The 25,374-nt window shown below is 44.8% G+C and overlaps 1 protein-coding gene across 9 annotated transcripts in view; it reads left to right on the plus strand.

Annotated features, from left to right (window-relative positions):
* Nucleotides 1-25,374, plus strand: part of SLC8A1 (solute carrier family 8 member A1) — a 485,859-nt gene that overhangs the window by 450,611 nt on the left and 9,874 nt on the right. For all 9 annotated transcript variants that reach the window (XM_053242775.1, XM_053242770.1, XM_053242787.1 and 6 more), the window contains one exon: nt 15,746-16,021. In XM_053242775.1, the coding sequence (XP_053098750.1) occupies nt 15,746-16,021 (276 nt within the window). The remainder of the gene's footprint in view (nt 1-15,745; nt 16,022-25,374) is intronic.

Genomic DNA, 25,374 nt, shown 5'->3' on the forward strand with positions numbered 1-25,374 from the left:
GGGTGACACAGAGGGCTTCTGGACAAGCCAACAGAACAATATGAATTGCTAAGAGGATTTCCAAGACTTGGAAGTTGTGGGTGGAGACAGCGGGCATGCTTATTGTTTGTTTGTTTGTTTGTTTGTTTTTGGCATTACCACTTTTTAAGCGAACTTCCCAAAGCAGTTTACGTAAAAGCTTCCTAATGTTGGCATTAGGAGTGGGGCAACAAGCACAGCCCCACTTCCCCCTCCATGTAGTCAGTTGAAAGTGTAGAGGAAACCGGTCAAAGGGGCTTAGGTATATTTTACATCTCTACTGTGGGAATTTTTAGACTGTAAAAGTCCAACTCCACAACCTGGCATCCTTTACTCATAACTGCAGTCACTGAAGGAATGAATAAGCTCATTTGTCTAGGTCAAAGGCCATAACAAAATCATATTTTTATTTATTTATTTATTTTTGCATTTATATACCGCCTTTCATTAAAAAGATAACCCCAAGGCGGTTTACAAAAGTTAAAAACATACAATAAAAACACAATAAAAACATCATGTTAAAAGTACAAAAACATATAAAAACAGGCATAAAAACAACACAACAAATACAACAAATAGAAACACAGAGAAGCCGCAGTAGAAAACAATCATGTAAAAGCCTGGGTAAAAAGCCAAGTCTTTAAAAGCTTTCTAAAAGCCGTGATGGAGTCCGAGGAACGAATGGCCACTGGGAGAGCATTCCAGAGTCTGGGGGCAGCAACAGAGAAGGCCCTGTCCCGAGTGCACGACAACCGGGCCTCCCTCATTGTCGGCACCCGGAGCAGGGCCCCCTCAGATGTCCTCGTCCAGCGGGCAGCAACCCTTGGGAGCAGGCGGTCCCTCAAATACCCTGGGCCCAAACCGTTTAGGGCTTTAAAGGTCAAAACCAGCACCTTGAATTGGACCCGGAAACGAACCGGCAGCCAGTGCAGCTCTTTCAAAATGGGAGTGATATGTTCCCAACAGGCAGCTCTGGATAAAACCCTCGCTGCCGCATTTTGCACTAGCTGCAGTTTCCGGATATTCTTCAAGGGCAGCCCCACGTAGAGCGCGTTACAGTAATCCAGCCGCGACGTGACTAAGGCGTGGGTAACCATGGCCAGATCTGCCTTCTCGAGAAAGGGACGCAGCTGGCGCACCAGCCGAAGCCGTGCAAAGGCACCCATGGCCACCGCCTCCACCTGAGCCTCCAAAAGCAGAGCCGGGTCCAGTAGTACCCCCAAGCTGCGTACTTGCTCCTTCAAGGGGAGTGCAACCCCATCCAGAACCGGTAAAATCTCCTCATCCCGATTGGCTCTCCTACTGACCAACAGTACCTCCGTCTTATCCGGATTCAGTTTCAGTTTGTTAGCCCACATCCAACCCATCACGGCCTCCAACCCCCGATTCAGGACATCCACCGCCTCCCTAGGATCAGATGACAAGGAGAGATAGAGCTGAGTGTCATCTGCATATTGCTGACAACTCAGTCCAAATCTCCGGATGACCTCTCCCAGCGGCTTCATGTAGATGTTAAACAGCATGGGGGACAAGACCGATCCCTGCGGGACCCCACAGGCCAACGGCCACGGGGCCGAGCAGTAGTCCCCCAGCACCACCTTCTGAACCCTCCCCTCAAGAAAGGACCGGAACCACTGCAACGCAGTGCCTCCGATTCCCATACTCGAGAGGCGGCCCAGAAGGATACCATGGTCGATGGTATCGAACGCCGCCGAGAGGTCCAGCAGAACCAACAGGAAAGCAAAAAGGAAAGCAAAAAAAAGGAAAGCAAAAAGGAAAGCAAAAAAATCATAACACAGATGAAGCACAAAACAAAATATAAATAAGATAATTACAGTAAAAACAGCCAACCACATGTATAGATGAAAAACTGTTTTGCAACTTTGCAGCTGCAAAAACAAAAGGCAGAATCTTTTTTCAAGTTTTTTGTCATTTGACCAGAGGACCTTTCCAAGGAGCAAGTTTTTAATTGCAGACATTTCTAGAACTGGAGGTGTTTTTTCAATAACAAACAGTATAACAAGAAATAAACTAGCAGAGGTTCTCAGTAACTTTGTTGTTGCAACTCTGAGCCATTTATCTAAGCATAGAGAGGTGGGGAATGATGCTCACAAATTGATATGAACTATACATCAGAGATGGTTTCTTTCTCCCTGTGGGAGACACTCTGTATGGTTGCTTTTCAATTAAAACAAGTGGCACCATTCTATCAAGACAATCTGGTGGGGATAGGGGGGGAATGGCTTAAAGAAGCTAGTGCTATGATTGACGGCTTGTTCCACCTAACGGGCTGGAATAAGCCCCTGCATAACAGGCTGCTTCAGACATCATGCTCTGAGGCACTTCACACGGCACATGCGAAGTACCTGACGGGGTTCTGAGGAGAGAGAGAGAGCTTAGCCCGCTCTCCCCGCAGCCGAGCAGCCACTTGTAGCTGGGCGGACGGATTGGCTACCCACACGGCTACTGGCTTCATCACGGAGCCGGCAGGGGCTGTGGGGATCGGGAGCCACGCAGCCACCACAAGTTCCAGGATGCCCCGCGCAATTCTGAAGAGACCCCTTGCAGCCTCCCAGTGAGGGAAACATAGGAACCATGGAAACTGCCATATACTGAGTCAGACCATTGGTCTATCTAGCTCAGTATTGTCTTCACAGACTGGCAGCGGCTTCTCCAGGGCTGCAGGCAGGAATCTCTCTCAGCCCTATCTTGGAGAAGCCGGGGAGGGAACTTGAAACCTTCTGCTCTTCCCAGAGCGTCTTCGTCCCCTGAGGGGAATATCTTGCAGTGCTCACACATCAAGTCTCCCATTCATATGCAACAAGGGCAGACCCTGCTTAGCTATGGGAACAAGTCGTGCTTGCTATCACAAGACCAGTTCTCCTCTCTCTCTCTCTCTCTACTCTCTCTCTCTACTCGTTTGTCACCGCGCACCGTGGCAACACACGAGCACAAAAACAAGGTTAATGGAGCGATTGCTCTGTTGCTCCCATTGCAGCACGCAATCGCCCAAAAGGGAGCTGGGCTCCCTTAGCCCACTTTTGGGCGATCCTGGGAATATTTATTTATTTATTTATTTTTATTTTTTACATTTTATATCCCGCTCTTCCTTATGTAAGGGCAAATTTGTCATGGCACAGGAATTGTCTCAAAGAGGCCATGTTCATATCAGTTCTGTATCCAGACCTGGAGTATTTCATTTCAGTTCTGTACCTTTTCTGTCACCTTATAGCAAAGCTCTGATGCTTGAAAGCTATCTGCTGGGCTGGTTTTACAGTCTCTGTACTTAAGAATGCTTCTCAGGAAATGAAAGAGTCATTCTGTCAGTGCTACCTTGAGAAAGTCAGTGTTATTGGTCCCTGAGGCCTCATTAGAAATGTCAGCATATTCTTCCAGGGAATTTATTCAGACTGGTTGTCCAATGACTGTTTCAAGTGACAAACTAGAAACAAGAGCGTATGGTACTGGAGAGGAGTACCGGATTCCCAGCAAGTTGACCTTGAGTGAGACAAAAGGTTAAACTTGCTTCTGATTCCATTAGACTAACTTTCTCGCCAAAGGAGTGATTCCTAGACAGTGTGAGTTAGAAATCTGCCAGAGTTGGTTCTCTGAACTGCCTGTCCACGTGCTCACAAAGACCCATCACAAGCACGAACTGCATTCTCAGTTTCCTCCTTCACCTTCTTCACTATAGATGTTGCTCTGCTCCATTGGTCTTCAATTGGTGTTGTGGCTTAACCTGAGTTGAGTCACACTAATTGTACCGCCACTTCTTTTCTTAATGATTTTTAAATATTACTATTAACCAATAATATTTATTATTAATTCAGCACCACCAGTGTACATGGGTTTCTTCTGTAACAATGATGTACACCACCAATGACAAAGAATTAAAAAAAAATCAGGCAGACACTCAAACTAATGGTGTACATGCACAATGGGGAGGAGTAATTTTTGCCCAAAAAATCCCTCCCATCTTTCTGCAGTGCAACCCTTAGGGACATATTTTAGAGAGACAAAGTAGGTTACAGAGGAAAGTGTAGATAAGTTAAATTTGCCATTGTGCATGTGAAATGCTCCCTGCAGGAGCCCCCATAACTCCTAAGTGCTATATCAGAGAAGCTTTGGCCTACTATCATTGGGAATGATGGGAGTAGGTCGCAGCTGCTCTTACAAAGCACTTAGGATGCATGGAGTCTCCCCCACCGTTGCTAGGAGTGTCCACACACTAGCGAGTACCACGGAGCCAATGAGCCCACATCCCTCTTGGGTGTGCAGTTAGCTTCGCAGAATGTAAGCCATGTACTGGGTGGGTTCAGACATCATGTGGAACCATGTTTTGTTTTAAGTAAGGTTTATTTGACAAACTTGGATTAGTTCCACAGACAATCACTATATATGGGGGGTTGGGGCCATATAATGGTTTGTTCAGGTCCCACCCTTATCTTTCCCTCCCTTGATCAAAGCTTGCCTCTCTATCTGCAAGCCCCGCGAGGGCAGAGCTACTGAAGATTAAGATCAAACTGCAGTCACAGATTCAGACATCATGTGAGACCATAGTTAGGACAAACAGTTTCAGGTCTTGGGTTGAGATCAGGGTTTGACAACCTAGGATAAAACTACAGCTTGTTGACTGGTGTGGGTTGATACACATTAACCTCAGTTAGAGAAAATAAACCATGATTTCTGAACTTACCCACTGTAGTCAATGTATAGGTGTATGTCATTCTTGACAGGCTGGCGGCAGCAGCATTCTAGCTGTCTGCCTACCATGTTTGTTTCCCCCACAACACCTTGTGTAGTGTTGAAGTGCTATATGGGGCACTATGATGAAAAAGGAATAGCAGACACCAGCCAGTGGCTAAAACACTGAGGCTATTCACACGCTGGGACAAAATCGTTTCTGCGAGCCCGGTGGTTCCTGAGCGTGTAACCCACTCAAATAACCCGCCCCTTAAACTGGGTTTGCGGCGTGAGCACTCCGCAAACCTGGTGTTACAGATCGTGAGTAGCTGCTACTCACAAGTAGACCCCTGGAGGGGAGGCGAAAAGCCACCTCCCGGCTCTGGGGGTCTCGTGTAGGGCATACTGGAGCTTCCGGGGGCCATGTGGCTCCCGATCCACCCAGCCCTCGCCAGCTCCGTCATGGAGCCGACAGTCGTGTGGGCAGCTGATCTGGCTGCCCAGGGCTCCCGCCCTGCTTAGCCCACTCTCCCCGCAAACCCTTACAAAGCGGGGCTCACTGATTGTGAGACCCGCCTCATTTTTGTTGTTGTTGTTATTGTTGCTGCTGCTGCTGCTAGATTGCCAAGAATGAAAGAAAGTCATATCCTCTGCCATGGCCCTCCCAGCCACCAGTGGCTTCCTGGACCATCCTCCCTAGAGGGTTGGGGCAGGTATCAGCAGTGCCCTCCAGAGCTCTGACCCTTGGCAGCTGACCCTCGCCAGCTGACATCAGCTCTGACGGAAGCTCCCAGCTTCCTCCAGAAGTTCCTTTTCCCAAACATTCATTTCCAAAGTGAAGACAGATTGAAATTTGTTCACTCAATTTTGCCTTCATAATAGGTTTTTATTTGGAAAGCATTCCCGTCATACAAACAGACTATAAAAATTAGGACTAGGTAGCGATCTTGTTCATCCGAGGCAAAATAAAGATTTTCAAGAACTGCTGCATGTCTCAGTGAGCTAGCTTCACATCTACCATTTTCTGAGTAGTATCATAAATACAACCCTGTACCATTCAAAGCCTCCTTAATGTTTCAGCATTTTTCATTGAGTGCTAGTGACATATGATGGCTGGCAGCACATTTTAAAGTCAAACATCCCTTCTGAAATCATTAAATCCAAAAACCTATAAGAAAAGCAACAAGAGGAGCAGAAAAGAGGGAAGCAAAAATATATAATAAAATGCATTGTTCACATAAATGTAGAATTCATTCACGGAATTAGAGAGCCATAGAGCTGGAATTTAAAGAGTCTGTAAACACCTAAGTCTGTAAACACCTAACACCAAAGCAAAGAGATACTCTAAGCTTCCTTAGTGGGTCCATAGATCAATGAAAAGAAGCAGGAGGCTGTTGTTAACCCATTGTGTCTTGCTTGGTGCTCATATAATGTTATATTTGTGGCTTTCACATCTTGGACATATTCTCAGTGAAGCTTTTCTCACCATCTGCTAAAAAAATGTGGATCTGTTCAATTTTAATGCACGTTGATTTTTCTCCAAAGGTATTGAGTTGAATGTTGTGTTGTAAAGCTGGCTGCTCCAAATAGTTCACCAGGGTAGGGTTTGCATGATTTTTATGGGACTTTTCTATTGTACAAAATGTTTTACAGCCATCTGTTGATTTTTCTTTACAACAGCCTTGCAAGCTGGGTTAGGCAGAGGGCAGTGGCGGCTGGTAAGGGCACTGCCAGACCATTTCTCTGATGGTCTTCAGGAAATTTGTAACACTTATCTGACATACAGAGCAGGGATGTTCTGGTGTAACAGGAATGCAGCCTAACAGAACTTCCCAAGTAACTGCACTGGTGCAGTGGGAAAGTGGCAATCCCCTTGCCCAGGAAGTGATCTTTGCCACCTGAAAATATGTCCCTGAGGGTTGCACAGGCCTTAAGGACATATTTTGGGTGGCACAGAGGACTTACTGAGGAAGGGGAAGCGTCAGAAGTTGCTGCTTCCCTGCTGCAGTTAGTTAGTACGTTCCTGCACTGTATGTCAGCCTATATTGTTCCATCAGATCTCTGGTGGATAATTTAGATTTACTGTGTGAGATTTTACCTGGGGTGTTCTTATTTTTATGGTTTGGAGGTTTTAAACTGGTAATTGTTCTTTTTTTAACAAAACATAATCTTGTCAACTGTCTTGGGGATCTTTGGATCTGAAAAACAGGATAGATGTGCAATAAAATAATTAGCAATAATAACAGTAGTAATAGTTTTCAGCCAGCTTTTTACAAACTTGATTCTCAGTGAAATGATTTCAGTTAGCAGGGAGCTGAGTTGTATCAGTGAACCTGGCTCTGCAGTAATTAAAATGAGCTGGGAGACTCTCCACAAAAATGTATCTGGACCACCAGTCCCCTTTATAGAATAGTCCTTTGCATTTATAGCATTCTCCACTTAAGGGACTCACTTCAAAGGAATTAGTGTTGTGCTGAATTATATATTCAACCATTTGCCCCAAGCTTGCACCTCTTAATGCCCGGGGAGTCCTTAGCTAAGACTTTGTAATGATCTTTTAATATTTACCTATATAATAAATTTCTCATAATGCCATGGTGTTTGGTTCTCCTAATGGATTTTTATTGTCCTGGTTCCCTGTCTTTCCCCACAATGCATTTTGAGATACTTTAACATGAAAAGGATTCCAAGCAGAGCAGGGAGGGTAATTCTAGGCTTTTTCTTACAAAGGTTGTATTCATGCAGGGTTTTTCCCCCCCTTTAAGTGCTTTAAATCATAGTGCTTTAAAACTATTTAAGGACTTTGAAGTAGCTTTCACCCCCAGTGAGCTCTCTGATCTCAGCACACATGTCCCGTGACCTCGGAACATGCAGCAGTGGGAATATATTAAATTATCTAGCAAACTGTCACCATCATAAATAAGCATAAATGTTGCATGCATGTCATTGTAATGCACCGTGCAGCACATGTTCTGGGTTTGGGTTGAAAATTATCCCATCATTTTCATTAGGTTGTCGGTATTCTGTCTGCTTATGCACATCACCTCCCTTCAGGGTCACCTACTTCAGGCAGGTAGATGGATCCACCATCAGGTTTTCCGGCAGAGCATATTCATGGGAATGTATTATTTGTGTGAACAGCATCTCCATGTGATCACTGTGATTCCAGCTCCAGAACAGGAGGCTGCCATTGCAGAAATCACAGTGTTTGCATATTCACGTCTTTGCAGGTGCAACATAGTTGTGAGCCCAATTGCAGCCCCACCTCCTCCCAAGGGAGTGGGACCACAGTGATGTGAGGTTCCCCACATAATAATATTGACAATTAAGGAAAGCTTTCCAATTTTGCTAAACCAAAGTGAATCCTACCCTTTCTACACTTTTCCCTCTGTAGATGCTTTTCACCATAACATACAATTACTTTACCATGGAGACCATGGCGATATGCATGCAAACTGCCAAACTGGACCATAGCTGAAAAAGCAAGTAAATCTCTAGAGCCTTTAAACTTGCAGAATTATGAGGAAAAAACATAAGGCTGAGTTTAAAGTTCTCCCTGAAGAACTGTTGGCTCAAAATCTGGGGCAGGAAGGGGAACTTCTGCTGAAACGGGCCCTCAGCTCACCTTTGTATCGCTTCCACTGCCAATGTCATGGCAGCAGCAACCCTGCTCCTCTGGATGGGTGACAGATAACATTTCCCCAGAAGTCCCCTGGAAAATATGCTATGTGATGGCATAGCATCATTGCCAGTGGACTTCTAAGGGGAAAATGGTGGCCAGCAACCACCCAGAACAGAAGCCAGACCCACCAGCCAGACCCACCTTTGCCTCCGATCAGCAGAATGCCTGCCAGTTTTGCCACATGTGACTGGGGAGGCAAAGTGGGGGCATTTTGCCCCAGACCTAGGAAAGAAACATACAGGCTGACATCCTGATTCTGCTTGTGCCATGAAGAAAGTTGCACTACTGCAAGAAGAATGCATGGTTGTACTCTTGTCATGGTCGGGTGGGGTGGGGTTCAGAATTGCACTACTGCGCAAAGGTTCTCTGCAAAACGTATGAAGGGTGTCACGAGTTGTGCACCTTGTTGCCCAAGTGCAAATGTTTGAGCATGCACAAACTAGTCTAGAATGTAAATTCCAGTCTTAGCTCAAGGTCCTTTCACAAGTGCAGTGTTAGAATGCTGATCTTGTGGTAGCAAGCATGACTTGTCTCCTCAGCTAAGCAGGGCCTGCCCTGGTTGCATATGAATGGTAGACTTGATGTGTGAGCACTGTAAGATATTTCCCTTAGGGGATGGAGCCACTCTGAGAAGATCAGAAGGTTCCAAGTTCCCTCCCTGGCATCTCCAGGATAGGGGCACTGAGACATTCCTGCCTGCAACCTTGGCGAAGCCACTGCCAGTTTGTGTAGACAATGCTGAGCTAGATGGACCTATGGTCTGACTCAGTATATGGCAGCTTCCTATGTTCCTAATGTCACCCAGAGATTGCATTCTATTCAACTCCAGAACAATAAACCTGTGCTTGCCTTCCAGTGATCTGACTAATGACTGAAAGGCACTGGAATGATTAACAAACCCGGAAAGCTGTCCTGTCCTGCTTCATCTCCCATCTTTGATGAACTGCTCAACCAAGAAGAAAAGGGCAGGATTTCTTTACTCCCTTCCCTTACCAATTAGAGCAGTAATTTCATTCCAGTTGGCCATGGCTACACTGCATTATTTTCCTGGCTGGCAGGGTGCACATTGAGTTTCTTGGCTTGAGAACAAATTGCTAAGCACATGGTACTTATTTTCCTGGCTTGAGAACAAACTGATGGGCACTTGGCAATCATATTCTAACATTATTAAAATTAAATTCCAAGTTAATAAAATTATTCAGTAAATTAAATAACTTTAACGCATACCTGTTATAGTGGAACTATGCATTATGGTGGCATATGCATGTTTGCCAGTTAATGATAATGTAAGTAGGGTAGTGCTTAACCACCACCACCCCACCTGCCAGTTCTCCCCCACAACTCTCCCTCTCTTCCTTGCGCCTTTCCCACCCACCCACCCCGCAACCAGTTTTAGTTCAGGTGTTGGAGCTATCTGGCCTGGAGAAGGTACTGGGGAAGCAGTAAGTCGGGGGAAGTTGCTGGGTTGGAGAGGGGTTAATTATTATTATTAATTATTTGATTTCTATACCGCCCTTCCAAAAAGGGCTCAGTGTTCAGCACAGCACATACCTCTCATTGGTTCAATAACAAATGCCCTGCCATTTTAGCATTATGAGGCAAACACAATAATGGGAACTCCATGTTTGCCTCTTCCTGGGCAGCTCCACCCTTATTTATTTTATCCAGTATGTACCATGCATCTCCACTAAAAACTACTCTTAGGGAGGGATAGTGACCACTTTAAAACAATTTAAACAATGCCTCCCAAACTGCCCAGAGACCTGCCAATCCAAGTAAGAGGCATGCTTGTTGCAACTGAGCCACTCTGCACCCCATCAGAGTCGTTTGAGATGGCCGGGCTGCTCCGTGCCAGCTAAGCAGTGCGTCATCGCATTGGCGATGTGGCTCCCATTGGAAATAATGGGAGTAACGTCACGGGTGAAGTGGCACACTCCATAGTAGCCACAGAGCAGCCCCCCCTTCGCAAACAGTGTGGGTGGGTGCCGAGTGGCTCGGAAGAAACGAGCACACTTCTCGCTTGGATCAGCAGCTCGTTGCACAGGATGTGGGCCAATAAAACAATAAACACCCCTTAGGAAGCAATGTAGGAAGTTATTACACTGAGTGAGCCCATTGGTCCATCGAGCTCAGTATTGGCTATGCTGACTGGCAGCACCTCTCCAAGATTTCAGGCAGGAGTCTCTGCCAGCCTTACCTGGAGATGCCAGGGATGGAACCGGGGACCCTCTGCACACGAAGCAGATGCTTTGCAACTGAGCTACTGCCCAGAAGCAAAGCAGGATAAAAAAGAGCAGGTTCAAACAGCTCAAATGATATTTTTTACGTGCCTGGGGCAATAAAAAGGCCATCATCTGGTGTGGGAAAGACATGAAAGTGGGCATCAAGTGAGCCCCTCCAGGAAGAGCATTCAACAGACCTAGGAACATAGGAAGCTGCAAACATAGGAGGTGGGGGAAGCAATCGTGTGCGAGGTTCACACTGGGTAGGAGGGCTCCATCCTATCCAGCAGCTGTATACAGCTGTTTGTTTATTTATTTATTGCATTCATATCCTGATAGGAACATAGGAAGCTGCCATATACTGAGTCAGACCATTGGTCTATGTAGCTCAGTATTGTCTTCACAGACTGGCAGCGGCTCCTCCAAGGTTGCAGGCAGGAATCTCTCTCAGCCCTATCTTGGAGAAGCCAGGGAGGGAATATCTTGCAGTGCTCACACTTCTAGTCTCCCATTCAAATGCAATCAGGGCAGACCCTGCTTAGCTATGGGGACAAGTCATGCTTGCTACTACAAGACCAGCTCTCCTCTCCCATAACTGCATACAGACAGGGCACCACAGTGTCCTTGGACTACTTGCAAGTAGTTTTTGCAGATCTTCATTGGCTTATGAAGTCCTCCTAGTGTTGAGGGCATAGCAAAGTTGAAGTGGGCCCTGGGACCAAAAGTAAAAATGGATCCCTGTGCTCCTCTCACCCTCTTCTTCAGAGAGGTGCAAAGAGGAGAGCAAAGAGCAAGCTGTTGCAGTGGGGCCTTCTCATGGGCCAAGGGGCTTTGGTCCACCCCTACCCTTCAGTTATAGCTGTGCCCCTGCTCATCACCATCACCACATTCCTACCACAGGTCTTTTGCCAAGGTTTGTTTTTCCACAATGAGGCGAGGCAAAGAAGTGTTGGAGTTCTGTTGCTTCTTGTAGACATCGAGGAGAGAAACATTTAGGTTGTGTGTACTTTGTGAGAGGAAAATCTGTCTGTGCTGCAAACTCCCCTGATTACAGGAGAAGACACAGTGGCATTTTCCTTGCTTCCCAATAAAATGGGCCATTGCCTCGCTGAGGAAGTGTGGCAGCCGCACAGCAAGGGCACCTGAATGCTCCAGGCTTGAACAGATGTCCAGTGCTCTGCTGCTCCTCACTTTTATGAGATTTTATCTTTTTGTGCTCTGCAATACATCGAGAACTAGAATTGCATCTGCTGGTGCAAACAAAAAGTCCCCGTTCCTACCACAAAATCCTCTTTTTATTAAAGGCCACTTCCATTTTGATATTGCTAAAGAATATATGGTCTTGTGGGTAAGGAACTGAAGCTTGAGGCATGGTGATCCATGGGAGGATGTAGGAGGATATAGGGCCACTCTGCTAAGCCATATTTTCAGAAACTCTGTGGGCCAAATGATACATGAAGCTAGCAGCCAGGCTCCAACACCAGTGGGGAAAAACTGCTTCTGGAAATGGAAGCTGCAGGGAGGCATGGGGAGGGGTCATCATCCTCTCACCTATGCACCCCTTTTGCTCTTTAAATCAGACCCCCCATTTTATACAGATCTGCATTTAAAGGGGCGGGCTAGTCCACTGTTGTATCTAGGCTGATCCTAAGGGGAAATATTATGCACGTACAAGCAGTGGGACCATTCTGTAGGTACACATGCTGTGTTCATGCTCAGTACAAACTTCCCAGGCCCATGTTCTGAAAATAAAAGTGGTTCCATTTGAAGTAGAAGCGGAGCATTCTGAGGAGACCCCCAAGGCCGGGAGGCTTGTTGTAGCCTCCTGGCCAGGGGTCTACTCATGAATCGCCATGCTGCGGCATCTCACGATCTTGAAAACGGGGTTAGTGGAGTGCTCGCTCCACTAACCTCGTTTAAGTGGAGGGCTACTTTGGCAGGCCAACCACCGTTGAACCACCAGGCTTGCCCGCGAGCCCAGTGGTTCTCACGATGGGGGGAAACCAGGCTGGGCTCCTAGTTCCCCCCCCCATTGGGAAAATAGCCTCATATCAACTGAACTCAGTTCAGTTAGACTAAAAACTATCTGAACTTAGTTCAGTTAGACTAAAAGCTAGACTAAATAGCAAGGGGGAAAGTGGTATTTGCTAAATGGATTCTTTGCAAGAAATTCGGCAGGAATGTTTAGTATATTACGGAGATTAACAGCTGGATTTTACCCATTGCTCCTCTGCAGAAGCTAGCAAGAAAGACAAGAGTGAGTATTGTGTGTGTTTTGGTTTTGTTCTTTCTCTCTCCTTTTCTTTTTCTATCTTTTTCATTTTCTTTATCTATCTTTTCTTGACAGTTATGTGTGAATAGGTGGGTGATGGGAGGGGGCTTTTAGGCTAGGGAAGGGTGGGATTGGAGGAAAATGCTGGTTAATGTTTTCATTGCATTTATGGTTGTTTAATTGTTGATTTACCATGTGGTAAAACAATAAAAAGTACTGAAGTTTGCAAACATATAAACGGGCGATTTGATATGACAAAGAAATGGGCAAACATCACTAATAGACTCTCCCAACCCCATCCCAGAAATTGCATATATTTGTTACTTGTTGGAACTAATATATTGACATAGAAAGATCAGATTTATTTCAGTTTATATAAATAATGGTGGTTTTTTAAAGTTAATATAAACATTGGGCAAGATCCAGATGGTTAGTCATGACATTGCATCATTGAAATAAATGAGGCAAGTTAGTCAGGACTAAAAAGTTCCATTAATTTCAATGGAACTTAGTCATGACTAAAAGAGTTCAGTCCTTGCCCGCTGATTTACTGTAATAATTAAAACACAATTACAACCATTATATATGTTACTGCCTTACCAGTGGCCCATCTACCTCAAAATTATCAACTCTCATTGGCAGATTTTTTATTGTTGACTTTTTTTAAGAGTACAGGAAGGCCTCGATATCTGTGGATTCACATATCTGCAGTTGAGTGAAAGACACCTAACCTCGACATACATGGGCGGTGGGCAGGAGATTAAAAACATGTCAACCTCACATATGCAAGAGTTGAGGGTGACCAGAAATGATCACGGATGTCATTCTGGCTGCCATTTTGTGTTTTGGAGCCTCAAAATGGTTCTGTTCTTTAAAAAGAAAATAGAAAACTGGCAATTTTTGGCCAGTTTGGGCCATTCCATGGCACAGCATTACTCAGGGGAATCAGCAAAGCATGGTAGGGAGCTCCTCTTCCCCCCCCCCACCCCGCCCCAGCATTTCCCTCCCAAATTTGGGCAATTTTCAGTAATGTTCTATTATTTTCCTGATGACCAGGAACCTAACCCCTGCGACCCCATAGCCCCCAATGACTCTATATTCACAGTTTCTATATCCGCAGTTGCAGCCAGGAACGGGACCCCCACGCATGTTAAAGTCCTCGTGTATACACAGCCTTAGACATACGTGAATGATGAGCCAGTTGGTGATGTTCCTCAGACTAGATTTGGTCCATTGTCCACTATGCCCTCCCACTGTTTCCAGTACTGTATTTCCTTCCCTGCCACACATTGAAGGATAGTGGGGCCTGATACTTTCCCCAGAGCAGATCGGCCCCAAAATGTTGTAAAGTGCTCTTTGAGACCAAGTCACCCACCGATGAAGTACCTCAAGGGCCAGCACTAGCATAAAACTTGTTTAATGAAAAAACATTGCACCAGAACAGAAAGAATAGAAATCGCAAGCCCAATTCATGAGCCGAAGTCAGCAGCCCATAAGCAAACCTTTATGGCATCTGGCATGTTGTCACAAGCCACAACAATGAGGGCTGAGCAGTGATAGGTGAAATTCCAGGTTATCCTCATGAAGAACAAGCCTGTCAACCACGTCACCACTAGAATGAAACTGCCAGTCCCAAAGTACCATGAGACAGACCAAGGTGGCAGGTTTTGAGCACATTTGAGGACAGCAAATTGCCAGCTGTTCCGTTTTAAAAAAAAATCACAGCTAAGATTAAAGAGGATAGCTGCAACCTTTAATTGGTCTAACTGGGAGATTATTCAACTAAAGTTTAGTTGTAATATTAGGGGTGGAATTTTAATCAATTATCCTGTGAGAAGGGCATTTGTGTTTATTTTGCAGGCTTACATGTGTATACTTATGGTATAGTTACTTTTGATGTTATAATAGTGAATGAAACTGTTAAAGATGACCTTTCTCTCCAGCTGTGAGTGGTAGCTTGTTTGTTTTAAATTGCATGTTATCTTCACTTTCACAAAAAGACACCTATATTGTGATAATACATAAAAATATATACATTTAACCAATTAATTAATTAATCAGATAGTGTGTTGGTCAGAAGCAAATCATTAATCACTTTAAAAAGCTCAAGTTCATTGACAGCCCTGTTAGAAACAATCTTGTATATGTGTCTTACAATCTGTCCTTGAAACATAATGATTTGGGGTTATGATGCTAGTTTTGTTAAGTGTTAAAGTGATGATGTGTGCAATGGGTGTGCAATATAAACAAACCACTTTAAATAATGTGTTTCATTACAGCTACAACATGTGGATTAGATCATGCAAGCAGTTTTGGGCAAAGTCATGGAGGACAGGTCTATCCATGGCTACTAGTCTGGTGGCTATAGGTCACCTCCAGCCTCAGAGGCGAGATGCCACTAAATACCAGTTGCAGGGGAGCAACAACAGGAGAGAGGGGCATGCCCTCACCCCCTGGCTGTGGGCTTCTCAAAGGCATGTGGTGGGCCACTTTGTGAAACAGGATGCTGGACTAGATAGGCCTTGGGCCTGACCCAGCACTGCAGGGTTGTTCTTATGTTCTTATTACTTTTGACTATGGTTGCCAAAATGTCTTAGGCTAGCTATGGACATAGATAATAAAATATATGAACATATGAAGCTGCCTTATACTGATTCAGATCATTGGTCCATCTGGCCCAGTTCTGTCTACTCTAATTAGTAGCAGCTCTCCAAGGACTCGGACAAGGTCTTTCCCAGCCTTGCTCTCCAAGCAACATCCACCACAAATGAGGTGGTTGTATGTGGCCATTCTAAATGACTAGAAAAGCCAAGGTTTCACTGACCATGATCTTTCTCTCTCTCCTTTGTGATGTTGTTCATTTTCCAGGTGAGGATGATGACGATGATGAATGTGGGGAAGAAAAACTGCCCTCCTGCTTTGATTACGTGATGCACTTTCTGACCGTCTTCTGGAAAGTCCTTTTTGCCTTTGTTCCCCCAACGGACTACTGGAATGGTTGGGCTTGTTTTGTTGTATCCATCTTAATGATCGGCCTCCTGACAGCGTTCATCGGGGACTTGGCATCCCATTTTGGCTGCACCATTGGCCTGAAGGATTCAGTAACTGCGGTTGTATTTGTTGCATTGGGAACTTCAGTGCCAGGTAAACAAAAAAACCATAGTCACAATAATTTAATTCCCTGCCAATGTTTTTCATGTCATCACACTATGCTGTGCACTGGGGATCCCAGGAGACCTGGCCACAGTCCAGGAATCTCCATCTGGAGTGTTGCTTTATGCAATTTACAACACAGATTGTATGTAAAAGGTTTAGTTAACAATCCTCAACCTCTTTCCCCCCACAAGCCATTCTGTTAGAATCAATTGGACTTCTCCAGAGTAGGATGTGGCAACCTTAAGCTACAGACCTTATAAACCATCTACCTGCCCAAATAACCTTACTTACTAATCATTCTAGTTTATGTGACTAAGCCACCTTGGTCTTAGTTACACCATGACCTTGAGAACTATAATTAGAATCATAGCATCATAGAGTTGGAAGGGACCTTGGAAGTTTCCCGCTCAGAGCAGGAAGCTGCCACAGCATCCCTGACAAATAGCTGTCCAGCCTCTGTTTGAAAACCTCCAGTGAGAGAGAGCCCACCACTGCACAAGGCAGACTGTTGCACTGTTGTATAACAGCTCTTAGAGCTTGGAAGCATTTGATGACCAGTCTGCATCTGCTTTCTTGTCATTTCAACCCACTAGTTCTACTTCTCCCTCAGCCCTTCAGGTATCTGAAGACAGCTATGATATCCCCCTTTAGTCTTCTCTTCTCCAGGTTTACCATACCAGCTCCTAACCATTCCTTATATGACTTGGTTTACAGATTGCCTGCCATCTTGGTTGCCCTCCTCTGAATCAATTCTAGCATGTCAGTGTCTGTGGTGCCCGTATTTCCTTTGCATTGCTAATATTTAATTACTGTGAAAAATAATAACATCACAATATCACTTAAGTGACACTTTCTCACCATCTAAGGTCATCATCAGAGAGCTGGTCTTGTGGTAGCAAGCATGACTTGTCCCCTTCGCTAAGCAGGGTCCACCCTGGTTGCATTTGAAAGGGAAACTAGATGTGTGAGCACTGTAAGATATTCCCCTTAGGGGATGGATCCGCTCTGGGAAGAGCTTCTAGGTTCCAAGTTCCCTCCCTGGCATCTCCAAGATAGGGCTGAGAGAGATTCCTGCCTACAACCTTGGAGAAGCTGCTGCCAGCCTGTGTAGACAATACTGAGCAAGATGGACCTATGGTCTGACTCAGTATATGGCAGCTTCCTATGTTCCTAGTTTGCCCATTTCATGGCCCCTCAGGATCCCTTCTTGATGAAAGGACACATACACACCGATAAAACAAACATTTGAAGGTACAGATCCAAAAGGCACAGTGTAGTAATATCTTTATCATAACCAACGAAAAATGACTCAAAATGGTGAGCAACAAGCTTTTAACATTTGCTGGATGTTAAGCAAAAGAAAAGAGCAGCAGGGGCAGGTAGGAAAAATGGTTATCGATGGAAGGACCCAACAGTCTGCAGTTTATAACTGTCTTTGGTTAGTCCTAGTATTGCCATATGTGGCTTCTGGAATATTTCAAATGGACCAACATAGCTACCTACAATTTTGGTGATGCAGATAATAGCTGATCAGCTTTAAGTCAAGATACATTTCAGAGGAGACTATTTAATTCTATGAGTTTCTGAATGAGAATTTAGTTCAGAATAACTAAGGGTGTATACATGGGATCAATCCATCATGGATTAATCACACTTTAGCACCACTGAACCACAGCAATGTACTTACCATCAGAGTTGTAAAAAAGGTATCTTTTCAGTCCTTTCAGTGCATGCTTCTGGGGGAAGTGGGGATTCGGGTCCACTTTAAATGATTGCAGCTATGGAAAAAGGGAGTACTAGTTATTCTGGATTAATTAAGACAGAATGAAAGATGGTCAGATGTGGTCAATGAACTTTTCTAGATTGTTTTGGATTGGATTGTCAGTTTTCCTACATGTACTAGGAACATAGGAAACTGTCTTATACCAGGTCAGACCATTGGCCCATCTAGTTCAGTATTGTCTACACAGACTGGCAGCGGCTTCTCCAAGGCTGCAGGCAGGAATTTCTCTCAGCCCTATCTTGGAGATGCTGCCAGGGAGGGAACTTGGAACCTTCTGCATGCAAGCAGGTAGGTGCTCTTCCCAGAGTGGCCCCGTAGTACTCACACATGTTCTCTCCCATTCAGGTGCAACCAGGGCAGACCCTGCTGTGCGAAGGGGACAATTTATGCTTGCTACCACAAGACCAGCTCTCTTCCCTTGTGTAATTTTTAACTTCTCATTGTCCTTTAGTATAAATCTCCCCTTGTTTTATTTATTTGGCGCAACCCACTAGGAAGTTTTCCTGTTTCAGCCTTGTTGAAATGAGGCAGAGCACTACAAGACCGTGGCTCTTATCCATCAGCCATGTGTTGACATCCGTGACATTCAAGGGAATGATACGCAAAATATGTTAACTGCGTGCTGAGAAATTATACAGGTCCTTCAAATCCTCAGTAAAAGGTCACTGGGCACAATCCACAATGATAGCTGTTCTTAAACTATAGGTCAAGGACCAGTAGTGGTCCTTGGTACAGCTCTAGGTGACCCCCCATCAGTAGGAATAATATAGAAAAATGCTGATGAGACAGAGGTTTCTGATATTTCCCCCACTTCCTAAAAGGCAACTCACTTTCCATTTTACAAGTTAAAACTGAAGTTGAAAAGCAGCCTGCCTCTTCAGCAATGGCAAAGATGACCTGTCCTCATCCTACACACACCATTTTCCCCCTCACACATGCATATATTCCATACCACATTAAGAAGTGCTGCTCTAAGCACAATTTTACTCTGCTTCCACACACTTCAGGAGGCTTGTGTTGTCCTTTCCAGTGCAAATTCACACTCTGTCCATATGCACAGCAGGGTCCTTGTGTGAGTTTAGCAGTGCCACTTGCTGGCTGGCTCTTGTTATCCATGAAGAACCACCATGCACCAGAAAGGTAGTAATCAGTTCTTCATGGAAAGCGAGAGCTGGCCATTAGATGGCACTGCTAAAATCATACAAGGGCCCTTCTGTGCATATAGCCAGAGCGTGAATTCCTGCTGGAAAAGACAATGCAAGCCACCTAAAATGTGTGGAAGCCAAGTAAAATCACGCTTGGAACAGCACTTCTTACTGTCATCAGGAAATCTTCACAGTTGCATTGCAGCTACAAAGGACACATTCAGCAGTTGTATTCTAATCCAGAAGCCTTCCCAGCATCTCCCATGTGGTGACTGTCAGACAACCAAGTGTGGTGGTCCACAAAGAACAAGCAAACTGGAATAGTGCTCCTTGGCACAACTGCACTTGGCATGTTTCCTGGGCATCCCAAACCGAAATGAAAGAGGTTTTGTACAGGAGACATTCCTGGTGATTTGTGCATCCCACCCCACCTTGTCATATATCATTACCTCATTTGGAACTTGTCTTTTTTATTTTCATCCCATCAGTACTTGCCTCTCCTTTTCAGCAATTCAGCATTATTCTCCTAGTACATGTAGAATCTTTTGATGAGAAGAGGTTCCACTTTGATGGTTCAAAAAGAGATTTTGCTGCTCCTGAAAAGCTGCACACACACACACACATACCCCCGCACCTAGTTAAACATGCAAACTGTTCTCTGAAACTCTTTTTTGGTGGGAAATGCTCAGATCATTTGATTAGACTGATTCTGGCAGTGATCAGTAGCCAAACACCATGAAGGTGACAAGAGAAAAGAAGTGAACATCTTGCTAGTGTTGCCTGATTCGCTTTGATATTTTATTGTTTCATTGCCTTTGTCTTTTTGCATTGTTTGGCAGGGTAAAACTAATGATAGAGGAATGAACAAATCCCCATCATGTCAATGGTTAGCATACTGCATAACGTTCCGTCTGCCTTCTAATGGAACATGCACTCAGTTGTGCAACTGTGCTCTTGTGCAAAACACAAGAATTGCACAGATGCATTTGCACAATGGATGGTCACTGGAAATAATGGCCATCTATCATGAACATAAGAACAGCCCTGCTGGATCAGGCCCAAGGTCTATCTAGTCCAGCATCCTGTTTCACAGAGTGGCCCACCAGATGCGTCTGAGAAACCCACAGGCAAGAGCTGAGGGCATGCCCTCTCTCCTGCTGTTGCTCCCCTGCAACTGGTATTCATAGGCATCTTGCCTCTGAGGCTGGAGGTAGCCTATAGCCACCCAACAAGTAGCCACTGATTGACCTGTCCCCTCCATGAATTTGTCCAAGACCCTTTTAAAGCAACTGTGTTTGCAACTATGCATTCATGCAACTGTGTTTGTGTAATTCTTGCAATATGCACAAGAGCACTCTTGTGCAACTGAGTTCATGTTCCATTACAAGGCAGATGGAACATTACATAGTATGTCAGCCACTAATAAAACACAGAATGCTTTGTAGAGTGTTCAGTGCACTTCACACTCAGTAGCCAGAACAGTTTTTAAGTGGCCTGAGCAGGTGAGCCAGGTAGGTTGGAAGTAGTCCCTGGGGTAGCCAACAAGCCAGAAAAAAACTGGGCTTGCCTGTTCCTGCTCCTTTAACAGCAGTTTGGTGTGCAGCAATGAGCAGGTGAGGCATTTCATGGTATGGGTTTATTGGATTTGCTGTTTGCTAATGTCTGCACATCAAACTGCTGCTACAGGACAGAAACCAGTAAAGCGAGATGGGGGAGTTAACAACCCTAGTCATCACTCAGGAAAAGAGCCAGAGCCAAGGACACAGTTGAGAAGACAGAGGGTGACAAAGGATACTGCTAGGCTAGGCTAAGCAAACCAGAGAACAGAGCAGAAAGAAAGAACAAGAGAAAATAGTCAGCAGGGAAGCCAGTAGCAAGTGGAGGAGATGCCTAGTGAATTCTCTCAACACGTTTCCCAGACTGAGGGTGTGCAGCAGGGTTTGAGCTGTGCAGCAGGAAATGGAGTGGAGCTGGCTCTCTTAAATCACCTGGATTCTCAAGCTTAGGAAGATTCTGGCCAGTAATCTCCGTTGCCTGGCCTGAAATCTCGTGCAGTTCCTTCCCCTCACCCAAGAGCACCCTGGAGGTTCGGAGAGCAAAACTGCACCAGTGCAGCAAGAGAGCAGTGCAGCATAGCGGAACTTCCCAACTAACTGCATCAGTGTAGCAAGAAAGCCGGAATTTTTGGCGCCCTGCACAGGAAGCTCTCTGTGCCACCCAGAAATATGTCCCTGAGGATTGCACAACTCTCAGGGACATCGGAACAACATAAGAAGCTGCCTTATACCAAGTCAGACCATTGGCCTATCTAGCTCAGCATTTTCTACACTGACTGGCAGCAGCTCTACAGCAATCTTTCCCAGCCCTACTAGAGATGCCAGTGAGTGAACCTGGGACTTTCTGTATGCAAAGTAGATGCTCTACCACTGAGCTACAGCCCCATCTCCATATTTTTTGAAGTCATAGAGGGCTTCAGAGAAAAGGGAAGATTAACAAAATATTTTCCTCGGAACCACATGTGCAGTGTTAACACTTTGTTAGTCTGGATGTTGGCCATTGTATTTTCTATTGCCCACTGGGTCCTGTGGTTTCTGGTTCTTGTGATTCCTTTGGAGTCCTTCCCCTTCTGGTTGTTATATGCCTTCCAGCAGTCTCCCAACTAATCAGGCCCACATTCTTTTAGCTTCAGCAATACTACAGCATCAGGCAGCCCCAAAATGGGACATAGATGGTATTGTTCTATTTATTTATTTATACATACATACATACATACATACATACCCTATCCCCTCCAGTACACTACTGCTTGGGACAGCTAACACCACTGTTTGCATTTCACTTTCTCTGGAAACAAGATGGCAAACAAACAACTTTCTGTAGCAAACAAGCAAAAAAAAAAAAAAAAAACCCCACCAAATAACCTCTAGATACAGCTTCAGCTGACCTCTCCTTTTCAGTGTGTTCATACAAGGCTCCTGAAACAAAATGACATTTAGCGTCAGGGGCTGTCTTGCTGCAAGAGTGGCTAATGAAACGCTGTTTTAATGAATATTGGAATAGAAAGCTCCTCTTTTTCTTGGTATGTCTGTTTGCATTCCTTTGAAAGAGTGAATCGTTATGAAACACGTTACATTATCTAAAAATTACTTACAGTTCTGTAAGCCCGTTAAAGGCTAAGATGCTTACTGGAAGAACAGTCCTGCACTCTGCAGCTAAATGATGACATTTCACTGAATTGCAAATTATCTATCTATCTATCTACCTACCTACCTATCTATCATATTTATATATTGCCCGATATGTGCATCTCAGCTCGTCATCAGAACTGAGCAACTTGCAACAAAACACTCAGCCACAGGGATTTCCACCCACCCACCCAACAGTCACCACTTATCTTGAGGGAAGAAGCAGATTATAAACGATCAGCCTGACAATAATCTTTCAACATTAAAAATGACAGCTTAATCCCTGAACAGACATCTGAAATCATTTCCATTCTTTATAATGGAATGCAGATTAAAGCATTCTCCTATAGCATGCAGAACTTGCAGTGCAAACTCATTTCTTAATTGCTATTTATATAGCATTGTACGCTTTAATAACAATTCTTGCATATTGGGCACTTTCGAGCGCATAGACATTGTCTCAGTAACCCTTGCAGTTCAAAGCAAGCAAGCATCATTAGCCCCATGAGGGACATGTAAAGCCTGAATAATGATGACTCGCCCATGACCACCCAGTTAGTTCATGACTAAGGTGAAAACTGAACCTGGCTCACAGTTCACACACATAGCAGTGACATTGCACTAATACTCCTCTCCTCCTTCTCCTGGGTTAACATGGCTCAGACCCATTTGGGCTCGAACAGGAGCAGCCCTTCCATGAGAGGAGGGGAGGCAGTTGCCTAAGGCACCAAAGTATTGGGATGCCAGTGAGATGGCAAGATACTCTCCTTCCCCCACTCTTATTTTTTAATGGGCCACATTTGCCACTTTGCCTCAGGCGCACAAAGATCTTGAACTGCCACTGGGCTCAGCATCCTGCCCTGGTCAGGAGAGACTCTTTAGGGTCTCATGAAGTTTGTTTATTATCTACATAGACAGTCTACATGCTCAGCCTTGTGGCGCTTCCTAAGTGGATAGCAAGCAATGTATCACAATAAAAATAACAGGAAAACAATAAGCAGCAAACCAATTTCATACAAAACACAGAAAGGCAAGCAGCCATCACCACTGTCTTTCCAGTGATCCAAATGCCTTTCTTTAATATATATATTTTTAAAGTCTTAGCAATTGTTCTACGGATCAGAAGACATATGTATGGGCAGCCAAGTGGGCTGCCTCTAAGCAAGGCATTCCACAGGTAGAAGGCCAAGAATCTGACAGCCCTCATTTGTATTTCTGTGTAATACAAACACAAAGCAGATCCTCTGCCAAAGATCTCAACACACAAGAGGAATATGTGGATGGTGGTGTTCCTTCAGATACCCTGGGCTCAAACTATTTAGGGCTGAAATGTTCAATGCCAGCACTTTGCACTGGCCCTGGAAACAAACTGGTAACCAGTGCCGTTTCTTAAAGAAGAGGTGCATTGTGATTTTCGTTTATTTTATTTTACATTTTATATCCCGCTCTTCCTCCAAAGAGCCAAGAGCAGTGTACTACATACTTAGGTTTCTCCTCACAACAACCCTGTAAAGTAGGTTAGGCTGAGAGAGAAGTGACTGGCCCAGAGTCACCCAGCAAGTATCATGGCTGAATGGGGATTTGAACTCGCGTCTCCCCAGTCCTTGTCCTGCACTCTAACCACTACACCACGCTGGCTCTTCCTTCAGTTAGCACTCATTGAGACTCTTCTCATGATTAGTGAGAAGAGCCTGGGGAGGGTTTGCGGGGAGAGTGGGCTCAGCCCGCTCTCCTCGCACATGAGCAGGCAGTCTGCTCTGGGTGGCCAAAGTGGCCGCCCACACAACTGCCAGCTCCGTTACGAGCGCACAGGGCATGCTGGAGAGACCCCCGAGCCCCCGGTCGGGGGTCTCCTTGTGAGTTGCTGCAGCGTGGAGCCGCACCACGGCAACTCAGAATTTTAAAAAACTGGGTTTGAAACCAGTTTCAGGGGAGGGGTAGTTTGGCAGGTTAACCGCCTTGGGTTAACTCCCCTAGCCCGATTTCGCCTGATTGTGGGAATAGCCTTATTAAGTGTCTAGCTGCTACATTCTAGTCTATTTGTCATTTCCAAACCTATTTCAAAGGCAGCCCACATACTGTGTTATGGTAATCTTCCTTGGAGCTGACAATGATGGCAAGTATAAATGACTATATAAATGACTGGTCTCTGAACAGAGAGATTCCATAAGGACGTAAGCAAAGCCTTCATGGATCAGGCCAAAGACCCATCTAGTGCAGCATCCTGCTTCACTCAGTGGCCAACCAGGTGCCCCTTGGAGGTCCGCAAGTGGGGAGGAGAGGGCAACTGCCCCTCCCACTGGTGTCCTCCAGCACCTGGTGTTCAAAGGCATGTCCCCTCTGAAGGGAAAACATAGCTATCCAGGCTAGTAGCCATTGGTAGCCCTTTCCTCCATGAATTTGATTAATTCATTTTTAAAAACCATCTAGATTGATAGCCATCACCAGATCTGGCAGCAGTGCGAGTAAAAAAAGTACTTCCTTTTGTCTGTCCTGAATCTCCCAGCATTCAGCTTCAATGGATGACTCTGGGTGTTAATATTATGAGAGAAACACCTCTCTCTATGCTCCTGATATACATCATGCATAATTTTATACACTTCTATCATGTCCCCCATTCTTTCCAAACTAAAAAGGCCCTAACATTGTAGTCTTCCCTTGTGGGGGAGTTGCTTCAACCCCCTGATCATTTTGGCTGCCCTTTCCTGCATCTTTCCTAGCTCAACAATATCCTTTTTAATGGAGCAGTGACCCGAACTATACACAGTATTCCAAATGTGATCACACCATATATTTATCTAAGGGCATTACTATATTAGATTTCATTTTCATGCTGCTTGGCAAATTAATTTTATTTAAAGCAAATGATTTTTTAAAAATTAACGAAGTATGGGAATTTGGCAGTTTATAGTTTAAAAGTCCATCCATTTCTCTGCCTGCCCTGCAGCATTTTGACAGGCCGTAACTTTACTGATAACAACGAGTACCATTAAAAACTAGTATGCATCTTCCTTACTTCCCTTCAGCAAACGAGGGGACAGAACATACGAACATGTAAAATTCATGCTTTTAAAGCATCCCTTCTGCTATCAGTAAAATTAAAACTAGTGTATGGTATAAGGTGAAAATAGAATAGTCCTTGATGCTCCAGTTTCAGCAAATGACAGCATGTTTTGAGCTGGATTAAGTCACTTTCTGTTTTAAGCAAGTCACAAGTGTCTCATTCAT

The sequence above is a fragment of the Hemicordylus capensis genome, chromosome 1, assembly GCF_027244095.1.
Source record: "Hemicordylus capensis ecotype Gifberg chromosome 1, rHemCap1.1.pri, whole genome shotgun sequence".
Classification (NCBI taxonomy): domain Eukaryota; kingdom Metazoa; phylum Chordata; class Lepidosauria; order Squamata; family Cordylidae; genus Hemicordylus; species Hemicordylus capensis.